The sequence below is a fragment of the Sprattus sprattus genome (genome assembly GCF_963457725.1).
Source record: "Sprattus sprattus genome assembly, chromosome: 4".
NCBI classification, from domain to species: Eukaryota; Metazoa; Chordata; class Actinopteri; order Clupeiformes; family Clupeidae; genus Sprattus; species Sprattus sprattus.
Genome location: NC_137923.1, coordinates 24,239,301 through 24,252,407, shown reverse-complemented (window position 1 = coordinate 24,252,407; position 13,107 = coordinate 24,239,301). Strand labels below are relative to the sequence as shown.

At 48.3% G+C, this 13,107-nt stretch overlaps 1 protein-coding gene across 1 annotated transcript in view; it reads right to left on the bottom strand.

The window, feature by feature from the left end:
• Positions 1–238: 238 nt before the first annotated feature.
• maml3 (mastermind-like transcriptional coactivator 3) overlaps positions 239–13,107 on the bottom strand; it is a gene marked incomplete at its 3' end in the record, with an annotated part of 109,978 nt that continues 97,109 nt past the window's right edge. The window contains exons 3-5 of the mRNA XM_080837655.1: positions 4,846–5,142; positions 3,000–3,084; positions 239–1,248 (exon numbers count right to left, since the gene is read on the bottom strand). Of these exons, the coding sequence (XP_080693781.1) occupies positions 239–1,248; positions 3,000–3,084; positions 4,846–5,142 (1,392 nt within the window). The remainder of the gene's footprint in view (positions 1,249–2,999; positions 3,085–4,845; positions 5,143–13,107) is intronic.

Sequence of the window (13,107 nt, the reverse complement as noted above, 5' to 3'; positions counted from 1 at the left end):
AATAGGAAAGACTACTTTCTCAAATAAGAACTTCCACCACTCCCGTGGAGTATTTAGACAGTACACATACACATTTACACACAGTACATGACATGGCATTTTTCTTTCAGTTTCATGAAAGTTGAACAAAAACACTCATGTGTCCTTTAAAATGTATCTTCTGTTTAAAAATCTCTTAATTCCTTTCTGTTCCCCAAAGCCCAACCCTTTTAAAAAACACTCTGCTGTACTGCGTCTGCTATTGGCTGGGGAAAAACTCTTCCATCCAGCCGTCTGTTAAGTCCAAGTCCTTTTCGTCTGATAGACCAAATTGGCCTCCACTGGCTGTTGTTGATTGGCTGGCATAGCCATATGCTAGGTCCTGACTAGATGTCCGCTGGTAGCCTTGTGACTGGGTCCCGCCCCCATATGCCACGCCCCCTCCGGCTCCTCCTGGTCCACCCATCCCCCCTGGCTGCCCCGCTGCCTGTCCGAACGCCGATGCCATGCTGGCAGGCACGCCCTGGTTCATGCCAGGCATCATCATGCCACGTGGCTGGTTGGTCCTACCCTGTGCTGCCATGTGTGGAGGCATCATTTGTGCCCCACCAGGCCCAATGCCAGCAGGGTTCATGGCACGCGGGTCCACCATGCCCCCCTGGCTGTAGTGCTGCTTGGGCATACGTGGCGGGCCCTGCCCCGGCGGCATCCCGTAGCCGGCCGGCATGCCACCAAAGCCCACCATGTCGTTTGTAGTCCTGCCACCCATGGGCTGCATGCTCTGTTGCTGCTGCTGCTGCTGCCAACCTGCGCCTCCAGCTCCCATCATGCTTTGCAGCCTCTGCGCCTGGGCCTTGTTCATTGGCTGGCCACCCACACCACCTCCTTTCAGGGCGGAGCTAAGAAGCATTCCCTGGCTGTATCCTCCTCCCCCAGCCCCTCCAGCTGCTCCAGATCCGGGCATCATGCCACCGGGTCCTGCTCCCGGTTGCCTGTGCCCAGGCGCGCCTGTGTGGCCCATTGGCATGCTGCTTTGGTTGGGGTGCTGCTGCTGTTGCATCTGGCTCATGCCTGCTGTGTACATGCTCGCTTGGCCGCCTCCGGTGCCCGGCTGGCCCCCGTAGGGCATGCCCATGTCGGGCTGCGAGGGCATGCCGCCCTGCATGGCTCCGCTCTGCATCTGCTGCATTTGCTGCTGCTGCTGTTGCTGCTGGAGAAGTCGTGCATTACGCATGCTCTGCATCCTCACTGCCATCTCTTGAGACGACCCTGCATACAAACACACACATAAGTCAGAGAGTGAACATTAGTCACTTCATCATAAAGACAGTCCTCAAGGTGATTACAAGCGATGGAGATTGGTCAAAGGGTGTCAACACAAAGGAGGCTGTGTATGGTGGTACAGTCTCTTATATCTTGGCATTTATTATGCCTTCCCTACCTTCACCTCTGCATGTAAAATGAAATTCACCTCATTGTAATTTGTCAGTCTGAAGAGTGCACCACGCATCAAATCCAGGAGTGTGTGTGTACCACTATGTCTGAAGATATGTTTGACTGAGTGAACATTATCCAATGTAAACTCCTCTCAACACAAGTGCATTAATCCCCTCCACTGGAGGAAATTATCTGAGTGGACGCCTGACGGACAGGAGAGAGAGTCTGCTCTTGAGTTAGTCCAGCCAGGCAGTGAGAGAGTCCGGTACAGCCTTTAGAGATCAACACAGCACAGCAGTGGGGTTTCAGCATCACCACTGATTGGGCCCTTATAACAGACACCAAAGATGCTCTACAAATGTCTCAAGAGTCTGGCTTATATAATCACATATACAAACCTAAATCAATGCACAAACACAGACGTATACATTCTCAATTTTATTTTTACAGGCCATGGATCAGTTTTTAGCTGTACAGCATGCATTTGGGAGGAGAAGCTCTGTTTGTGTGTGATCTGAATCTAGTCAAACACATCACACATGCCAATCTTGAGTGGGTTGCCATGGCAACAGGCTCCTGTCAGAATTATGGGGGGACGGGGGACATTAACCAACCCCCCGCCACCCCTAACATGAAATACACAACTGTGTGACAGGAGAGAGAGCCTGAAAAGGTGCTGCTGAAGTGAAGGCAGATTTTCTTATTAAAGAGGCACAAGATATTGTGGGTCTGTGTGAATGTATGTGTAACGGGTGGATGAGGCAGCAGATAACTTAATGATGGCTGTTGAATGACATGTCCTTGCATCATGTGTGTGTCTCTGTGTGTGTCTCTGTGTGTGTCTCTGTGTGTGTCTCTGTGTGTGTCTCTGTGTGTGTCTCTGTGTGTGTCTCTGTGTGTCTGTGTGTCTGTGTGTCTGTGTGTCTGTGTGTCTGTGTGTGTGTCTGTGTGTGTGTCTGTGTGTGTGTCTGTGTGTGTGTCTGTGTGTGTGTGTGTCTGTGTGTGTGTCTGTGTGTGTGTCTGTGTGTGTGTCTGTGTGTGTGTCTGTGTGTGTGTCTGTGTTTGTGCGTGTGCGCTTCTGCTGGAGATCCAGAGTGATTTAAGCATCAATGGCTCAGTCTAAAAAAGCAAGTTGCCCCTGGGAATTAAATCTAATATAGTCTCCATGGCAACCTGACAAAAGAATCAATAAACAGACAACACTCCCTTTCCTCTGGCTACACTGTGTGTGTGTGTGTGTGTGTGTGTGTGTGTGTGTGTGCAAAACAGTGAGCACAAGCGCAGGGTGGGGGTCATTAGTTAGAGAGCTGGCGGGTGCCCCTGGTGGCTAACCCATAATTTGGGATGTCACCAGGGCGATGATTTGCTATGAAAGGAGAAAGATGGACGATAAGGGACTTAATTTGCTGCAAGTGAAAGCGGAAGTTATGCTCCATTACTGCAGCTTGTTTACCACAGCCATCAACCCCCGGCACCGACACACACCCCGAGACAGGTCAGGCACACACAGCTGGCTGACTGGCTGGCTGGCTGGCTGGCTGGCTGGCTGGCTGGGGACGGGTGGAAATCTAATGGCTGCTTACCTTGGAACTGGTTGACCTGCTGGACTGGGTAGGGGTTCCTCTGGGGCTGCCCCATCTGCCTTGGGAGGTGCTGCTGCTGTTGTAACTGAACAGAATGAAAGAAAACCAGAGAGGTAGAGAGAGAGAGAGAGAGACAGAGGACGAGAGAGAATAATGTAAATATTAGAAAGCACACCTTGAAAATAAGAAGTGCACTTCTGAAACTGTCAGTCTTCCTGTTTCCTTCATTAATTCTAAGATTCAGTGCTGGATTCGGGAGCCTGTAGTAGTGCATTAGTAAGACAGTAAGAAGTGGGTGACTGGTACGGGTCTGAATATTTATGCAAATACACTTGTCTGGAGAATACACAACAATTATCAATGCTGCTGTTTTTCTACTCAGTTATTCACCCACTTATGTTGTCTGTGTGAGTGTTAATATGTGTGTGTGCGTGTGTGTGTGTGTGTGTGCGCGCGCGCGCGTGTGTGTGTGTGCGCGTGTGTGTGTGCGCGTGTGTGAGTGAGAGAAGGGGAAGGGGGGAGGATGTTCCTCTCTTAATTCAAGTTCAAACTCTCTTTAGCACCTTATTCCCAGAAGTGAAAAATGAAAGGGAAACAACCAAATTATCACAGCAGGTGGTATGTACATGCATTCACACACACACACACACACACACACACACACACACACACACACACACACACACACGAGTTCCTGAAGTACAAAAAGTTTGCAGATGGGAATGAGGGGGAAGGCAACTGCAGAAGGTAATTAGGAGTATGAGACCAAGCATATGCCAACATGACAGTAGTTGAAACCTGCTTTGTAGTACAGACGGACTGCTAGGAAGAGAGAGGGGAGGCAGAGCAAGACAAGTAGAAACTGAGATGGGTGTGGAAGTGTGTGAGTGGGTGTTGGTGTGTGTGTGTGTATGTGCGTGTGTTTACAGAGAGACAAAGAGCTATGTTGCAGGTGTGCCACCATTTGTTGAGTGTCTCCTGTTGTCTTGCACCTCCTCTGCGGAGTCTGTTATGCTTACACATCATTGACAAGTGTCACCATTAGCTGCATCTGGTTTTAGCTGAGGTGCTAAGTGGGCTTATGTTAAATCCAAATGAGATTCTGCACGCAGGTGTGAAAGGATCTCAATAGCAGGACTCAGACAATCACTGCAATCCATGCTCTGCATATCAGCTTATATGTGCTGAGAAACATAAAGGTGGTTCAAATACTATTTATGCCTGGAACTATAGGGTCTGATCACCTGGAGTATCTTTGAGCTAACCTGGTATCATAAGTCTTTCATTCCATATTTAATGGCATCCTCTTCATTGCCAAAGGGCCGTGCCCAAATAAGACCCTGTCTGAAAGCTCATACCAGCTCTAGCGAAGTAGGACCTTGTGTGAGCGCGCCTGCCTGCTCAGCCAAGGTTAAACCCTTAATAGAATAGCTAACCTTTGCTGCCAAACTCAGACCCTGTGCTAAAGTGCCTACCTATTCTGCCAAAGTTAGACCCTGCCGTGCTTGAGTGCAAACCTACTCTGTGTGTTTGACTGGCCACCTGCTCTGCCAAAGTTAAACCCTGCGTTTGACCCTGTGCGTGTTTGAGAACCTACCTGGTCTGACCCTGTCCGTGTTCGAGTGCTCACCTGCTCAAAAGAACACAAGTTATACCATGTGTTTGCGTGCCTACCTGCTCTGCCATGATGTGACCCTGTGTGTGTTTGCGTGCCTACCTGCTCTGCCATGATGTGACCCTGTGTGTGTTTGCGTGCTTACCTGCTCTGCCATGATGTGACCCTGTGTGTGTTTGCGTGCCTACCTGCTCTGCCATGATGTGACCCTGTGTGTGTTTGGGTGCCTACCTGCTCTGCCATGATGTGCTGCTGCTGCTGCCTCTCCCTGAGCAGGTGCTGCTTCTGCTGCTCCATCAGGTGCAGCTGCACTCTCTTCTCCTGCTCCATCGCCATCATCTGCTTCATCATGGCTGCCTGCTGCTGCTGCTGTTGTTGCTGCTGCTGCTGCTGCTGCTGAGGGTTGCCCAGGTAACCACCGGGCCCCGCCCCCACTGCATTTGGCCCACCCGAGGGCACTCCTCCGGGTGCGCCGTGAGGAGGCTGAACCCCACCTTGCTGCCGGGACATTGCCACCATTCCTGGATCCTGACACAGAACAGAGGAGAGGAGACGTCAGAAGTGATCCTGAAGACAACCGTAATTACAGAAGGAGCTAGAGAGAGCACGAGATGATGAGGTCATCAGGATCTTACTGATAAAACTGCTTCAATCACCACACGTGAATGGGAATGAGGCTGGGAATGATGAATGGCACCAATATAAGGAGAGTATCCAACTGGCGCAACTGGTGCAAGTGGCTGTTTCATCTAAGAGTGGCCACTCTCCTCTTATCACAATTAAAACACATGATCATACGGATACACACACATGCACATACACACACATTCAAAAGGACCACACTTCTCAAAACACAAACAACCACCTATCTGGTGAAATCTCATGTATCAAGTAAAGATGTGGTCTGCAATTCTTGCGAAAGGTTGCTGATATGTGAGCTGAACAGCCAATCGAACGACACCCCTCCCTTCCATGTTCCTGATGCAACGTGCCGATTGGCTGGAATTGTTTATGGCTCGGTCCGATCCAGTATGTTTGTTTCCGATTTACAGAGCAAGGACAGTGTACAAACACGAGGGTTCTCTTGAGTGCACACACTGAACAGACAGCGAGAGGACTGTGTGCAGCAGTTTGCAAAATTTGACAAAAAGTGTATTGGTTTAGAATCGTGGACTGCACCAAACAGCAAACCCCATTTTGTACACCTCAGTTCAACTTATGCATGTTAATGATTCACATAAGCAAGCTGAACATAATACTTTTAAAATTAAATACAAAGATGTCATGCCATCATGTCAGATAAAACTAGTTCCTCACTGTGAGCATGCTTCTTTTTTCTACAGTTTGATAACTGCATTTGTGGTAAACTATGTTATTATTGGTGAGTTCAGCCATTAACAATCTAGACTGCCCTCACACCAGGGAGGGTGTCTCAAAAGAGCAACGGCAATATCAATAAAATAACTTTGGCTGAACACACGCTTGCTTCTGCATCAGACAGTGAAGGCAGAGCAGACCCGACAGGTCGATAAGTAGCAGATCTCTCTGGGTACCGCTGGCGAGCCACGCCAGGCTGACAAAGCGAGGGCAGAGAGGACAGCAGGAAGGGGGATGGTGACGGCCTTCAGACCATAGGGGGCAGCATTGTTCTGTGTTTTCCCTCTCCCCTCTACCGCCACCAATCTCACCCTTTCCCTCTCCCTTTCCCTCACCTTAGGTCTCTTTTCCCCTCCCTCCTTCTCTAACTCTCCCTCTCTTTTTTCTAACCCTCTGTCCCTGTGTTTGCTCTCTCTCTCTCCCCCTCTCTCTGTAGCTTCACCCTCCTCCCTCACTTGTGCCCTCCCTCTATTGCAATATATCTCTCTCCCTTTCATCCAACTTCCCCCGCCCTCCTTTTTGCTCCCTCTCTATCTCTCTCTCTCTCTTTCTCCCTATAATACAGCTCCCTCTCACTCTTTCTCTACATCTTGAAATCTTTCTCTTTTCCCTTTCTTCCTCAGTACACCTCCCCCCCTCATCTCGTCTCTCTCTCCATCTTTCATTCTCTCACTCCCTCTATTCCCCTCCCTCCCCTCCTCTCCTCTCCTCTCCTCTCTGGCCTGCTCCCAGCAGATGGCTTAATCATGACTGGTAATATACGACTCCCTCCTCCTGCTGGATAATGTGTCTGAGTCCAGAAACTCCGCACTGGAGTGTGACGAGGGAAAGACGGGGAAGAGAGAGAGGGAGAGAGGGAGGAGAAAAATAGATGCACAGGGGAAGAGAGGGACAGAGATGGAGAGGGAGATCGAAAGAGAACAGGAGGCAGGGGCCAGAGAGAGGGAGGAATGGATAGAACGAGGGAGAAGTGGGAGAGATGATGGGAGAGAAATAAAGGCAGAACAGAGAAGGTAGAGATAGAAGGACAAAGAGGCCGCTTGAAAGCAAAGGGAGGGAAGGGAGAAAAGAAAGGAAATAAGCAAAGGGGCTTATACACGATGAAGGAAAATACATTATAGAGAGAATGGAAAAAAAGAAAGGGAAAGACAGAAAAAAGGAGGGGGCGTGAGGAGCAGGTAGCCAAACAACTGGGGCTTTGGTGCAGAGCAGAAGGTGCTCCGAGGAGGTGTGATGGACTGTGCTATGCCACTGCCCAAGATTACCCAGCCTGCCCCTGGGAACGACAGAAGCCCCCTTTGCCTTTTTCCCTCCCTCCTTCTCCTCCCTTCTTCCTCCTCGCTCAACACATTCAACGCCACATTTTTCCTCCCTCGACTGCCATCCTTCTTATACTTGTTTGCTCTGACCCCTCCATGCTTTTGATACACTCTCTCCTTCCCTCTCAACTTGCGTATTCCTCGAGTCATCTTTCTCTTCTCTTCACCGCCCTTGCGCCCTGCATCCCGTTTCCATTTGTCCATTAACAACCATTACAAACACCAACACATGGTGCATACTGTGGGTTTCTATGCACCTAGATGCAATCAGATTTCCATACTCCAGATGCACTGATGTGTACCTGTTTGACGGGCAAGAGTGGTGCTGGTGAGTGTTTGGGTGACTGTATGGATGTGGGTGACTGTACGGATGTAAAGTACGTGACGGAGAGAGTGTTTGGGTGACTGTATGGATGTACGTGACAGAGAGTGTTTGGGTGACTGTATGGATGTAGGTGACAGAGAGTGTTAGGGTGACTATGGATGTACAGTAAGTGACTGAGAGAGTGTTTGGGTGACTGTATGGATGTAGGTGACAGAGAGTGTTAGGGTAACTGTATGGATGTACGTGACAGAGAGTGTTTGGGTGACTGTATGGATGTACGTGACAGAGAGTGTTTGGGTGACTGTATGGATGTAGGTGACTGAGAGAGTGTTTGGGTGACTGTATGGATGTAGGTGACAGAGAGTGTTAGGGTGACTATGGATGTACAGTAAGTGACAGAGAGTGTTTGGGTGACTGTATGGATGTAGGTGACAGAGAGTGTTAGGGTGACTGTATGGATGTACGTGACAGAGAGTGTTTGGGTGACGGTATGGATGTACGTGACAGAGAGTGTTTGGGTGACTGTATGGATGTAGGTGACTGAGAGAGTGTTTGGGTGACTGTATGGATGTAGGTGACAGAGAGTGTTAGGGTGACTATGGATGTACAGTAAGTGACAGAGAGTGTTTGGGTGACTGTATGGATGTAGGTGACAGAGAGTGTTAGGGTGACTGTATGGATGTACGTGACAGAGAGTGTTTGGGTGACTGTATGGATGTAGGTGACTGAGAGAGTGTTTGGGTGACTGTATGGATGTAGGTGACTGAGAGAGTGTTTGGGTGACTGTATGGATGTAGGTGACTGAGAGTGTTTGGGTGACTGTATGGATGTAGGTGACTGAGAGAGTGTTTGGGTGACTGTATGGATGTAGGTGACTGAGAGAGTGTTTGGGTGACTGTATGGATGTAGGTGACAGAGAGTGTTAGGGTGACTGTATGGATGTACGTGACAGAGAGTGTTTGGGTGACTGTATGGATGTACGTGACAGAGAGTGTTTGGGTGACTGTATGGATGTAGGTGACTGAGAGAGTGTTTGGGTGACTGTATGGATGTAGGTGACAGAGAGTGTTAGGGTGACTATGGATGTACAGTAAGTGACAGAGAGTGTTTGGGTGACTGTATGGATGTAGGTGACAGAGAGTGTTAGGGTGACTGTATGGATGTACGTGACAGAGAGTGTTTGGGTGACTGTATGGATGTACGTGACAGAGAGTGTTTGGGTGACTGTATGGATGTAGGTGACTGAGAGAGTGTTTGGGTGACTGTATGGATGTAGGTGACAGAGAGTGTTAGGGTGACTATGGATGTACAGTAAGTGACAGAGAGTGTTTGGGTGACTGTATGGATGTAGGTGACAGAGAGTGTTAGGGTGACTGTATGGATGTACGTGACAGAGAGTGTTTGGGTGACTGTATGGATGTAGGTGACTGAGAGAGTGTTTGGGTGACTGTATGGATGTAGGTGACTGAGAGAGTGTTTGGGTGACTGTATGGATGTAGGTGACAGAGAGTGTTTTGGGACTTGTGGAAGTGATGAGTAGCAGGTCTCTTTCTGTGGCACCAGCAGAGCACCTGACATTCTTTCTTCAATGTGGCACCAGTCAATACTTACAACTGAACAGTTGCCATTGAGCAATGCACACAAAGCACGGAGGAATGTTTTTCTCATATAAGCCTGCTTCGTCTGCCAAACAACACTGGAGCAATGCACACACACACACAGACAAATACATACACAACACACAGATACACAGACACACTCACAGACACACTTATCAACACACACACACACACACACACACACACACACACACACACACACACACACACACACACACACACACACACACACACACACACACACAATGAATAGTGAGAAAGGAAGTATAATACATTTTATATGTTTCAACCAGTGGATACGTGTTGCAATTAGTGGAAATTAAGAATGACTCTCTAATTAATATAAATGCTTGTGATTACTAACCCAGATTATTACTGGCCAAGGGTATTGGGAGGGTTCATAATAGTGCCACTCCATGCCCAAGTGCGATAAAAAGAATGTGTGTTTTTGTGATTACGATCTAAAACCTCCCCCTGCCCATCAGTATAGCCATTGGCAGTCTTTGCAAGGTTTTAGTCAGAACACTTCAATCACAATGCCCCTTAATTAGACAAGTGTACTGTAAGACCACACTCTTAAAAGCCATACACCCTCTTGTCCACACAAGCACGCAACATAATGATGTGAGCCTGCACGCTTTCTCTTACTCCACAAGTGCCAAGACAGGGGATGAAGGAAAACAACATGAGAACAAGAGAGAAAGGAAGGACAGTGAAGTAGAATAGAGATAACTGAAGGCAGAAACAGAAACAGTATGAAGAAAGGAAGTGATGTAAAAGAATTATACTGGGACACAGCATACATGCCTGTAAGCATCTGTGTGTGTGTGTGGTGTAGTACAGGGGAGAGAGACAGAGGCAGTGCTGCACTAACAGTAATTCAGGCCATGGTGTGTTAGCTTGACTGATCGCTTTCATTGATCAACAGTTTCACACCCGCAAACCGCACTCTTGCTCAACTCACACACAGATACTGCAACATTGATTAGCATTCTCTCACACACTACCTTCATCTATCTGTATCTCTCTCTGTTTCTCACACACACTCTCACACACACACACACACACACACACATTGATTAGCAGTATCTCAGCTCTGGCTCTGATCACTATGCTAATCTAGGAGGCTTGCTCTGAACATCTCCCCTAATAAGGCACCACGTGCCGACACACTTCTTCTCCGTGTCTGTGGCGTCCCAACCACGCCTTTAAGCGGTTACCTTTGCCTCATGGCTAGGGCTTCAAGCGCAAAAATAACAAGAGAGATTCTGGTGGTTAATGCATGATAAGCAAGCTAAAGCTCGACAAATCCAATACAGAACAATTCAATAGAAGACAAACAGGAGGGATTCATACTGGTGGAGAGACAAGGACAGGTGATCTCTCCACCAGAAGCACGTGTCACTGACAAGACGAGTGCTGCACAGCTCGATGGCGTGACTAACACATGGACTTACTCTCACACCCACCCCCACACCATTCAACCTGACTGTTCTCACATCAGGACCATAAAATGTGGGACATTTTAATGATGATAATGCAGATAAATACATCGCACAGACAGACAGACAGACAGACAGACAGACAGAGAGAGAGAAAGAGAGAAAGAGAGAGAGAGCGAGAGAGAGAGAGAGCGAGAGCGAGAGAGTTACAGGAGTTTTACAGCAGATGAGTTTAGTGTCTTGTGAAGTGCCACTGGAGAAACACTCACAGGTTTTCAGTAAACTACCTGCTCATTTTATGAGCTGAGACTGAAAATATGTGCTCTGTGCCTGCGAAAGAAAGTCTGCCTTTTTGACAGCTCTACACCAAAGAGTCAGATAACAAGTGAAAAATAAGTGTGTGTGTGTGTGTGTGTGTGTGTGTGTGTAAGTGCGTTTGTGTGTGTGTGTGTGTGTATGCGTGTGTGTGCATCTACCTGTCTAGGCCCTGGGCTGTCTGTTAGAGCTCCCAAGCTCTACCATCCTGATCAGATTACGCAGCAGTGCCTCAATCTCACACACACACTGTCACGACCCAGCCTGGTCTGCCCCGCCCCCTGCTATCAGTGCTCTCTATTGTCCACAGCTGAGGTAGCAGTCTGCGCAGGTGTGAGGAATCAGGCCTTGATCAACTGCACCATAAGAAGGCCTTGGTGCAGAGTGCAGGGGGCTCCCTCTCCTCGACGTGTCGTTATGTTTGTTTGCTTAACATGTGTACACTACTACTGAGACACCCGCTTGCACCACACTTTGATTTTAGACAATTACACTGACTGTTTGTACTATACTTTAAATAATGTCATTATTTTATACAACCTTGCGTGTGGAACTCCCGTTCATGTCACATGAAAGAGCCATCATGTGACATGTGGGGGCTCGCCGAGATTGAATTCGTGGTCGTGGCTAGAATCGGTAAGATTTTTGAATATTTTTCCGTTAGCGCACGATTTTTGCGTCATTTTTGTTTGGAGCTGTATTGAGTAACGGTTGGATATGGTTTCGCAGGTTGGTGAGTTCGGTCGCGTCTTGGTTTGTAAAGTGATTGGGAGTTCCACGTATGGTTGTATTACTATTTGAGTATAGGACGTTGAGAGGGAGTTTCATGGGAGTCCTGCACTGAGATGCAGGGCTACTTTTTCTGGTCTTCGTTGTTCGTGTGTGGCCTGGTGGAGAACCTAAATAGGGCAAGGTAGGAGCTACGTGCAAACCCGGTCATAGTTGAGACGCCTAAAAGTTTGTTGTTTTGTTAAACAAATAGTTAAATTGGCGTGGCGAACGTGGGGGGACTGGTTAGCGGTCCAATCGCAGGCGGTCACGCTGAAGACTGAGGGCTGTGGAAATAGTTAGCGTGTGGGGTTTTGTGCTTTAGATGCCGGGCAGCTCCTTGGGGGGTATTGGTAGGCTTAATTTTTTTTCTCCGCTATATTGGAATACCAGGTCGCGTTAGAAATGGTTTACGTGAATGATATAAGTCATTTGACAGTTGAGGAGCAAAAGGCTTTATTAGAATTGCAAAGTGAGCTATATAAATTTAAAGCGCAGGAGAGGGAAAAAGACTTTCAGTTCGAGTTGACAATGTTAAAAGCTCACGAACGTGAGGCCGACATGAAAAATGCACTGGAGCTTGCTAAAACTGACATGGAGAGAAAGAGGCTTAGGTTTGTGGCTGAGGGAAAACTTTCGGGTGTACTTTGTCGGCCGTCGCCTCCACCAACTGGTCCTGAGGTTGGCCTGTCGCCTATGGTCAGGTGTGTGAAGGATAGTGTTGTCGTGGCCGTGCCTCCTTCATTGCACGTTCCGACGGTGGACGTGGTTATTGGGTTTTTTGGTCCGGTTGTTTGCGCCTATGTGCCACCTGTTGTGGAGGTTGAGCCTATTTGGTCTGAGGAGTCTGACTGTGCAGGAAAAGGTAACGACGTCTCTGCTGCTTGTACGGTGATTCGGGCTGTGGGTCGCGCACGGGAGGCAGATCATACAGAGAGCCGGAGCTGTCCAGTTTTGATTGTTTTGCCGTCTGCTCTCCCCCGTGCTGATTTGTTTGAGGCACGGATAAATGACGAGGAGTTGGTTGAATTGTTTAATGCCCCTATGTCTGATAGTGAGCATGCCGGGGTGGATGCCGTGGATTGTGGGTCAGTCATTCCTCATCTAGTGGCAGTAGATGAGGATATGATTGGTCCAGATGATGCGGTATTGCGACCCCGGTTTAAAAGTTCGGAAACTCTTGCCAACCAAGACGGTTTTGTGAAACTCAGGTTTTGGAATCCTCTTCCTTTGGAAAAAAAGGGAGAGTTAAAAGAAAGTAAGCTATCTTATTATTTGTGTTCCCATACTCTTTCCTGTACAGGAATACAACATAATATTGATGTGGG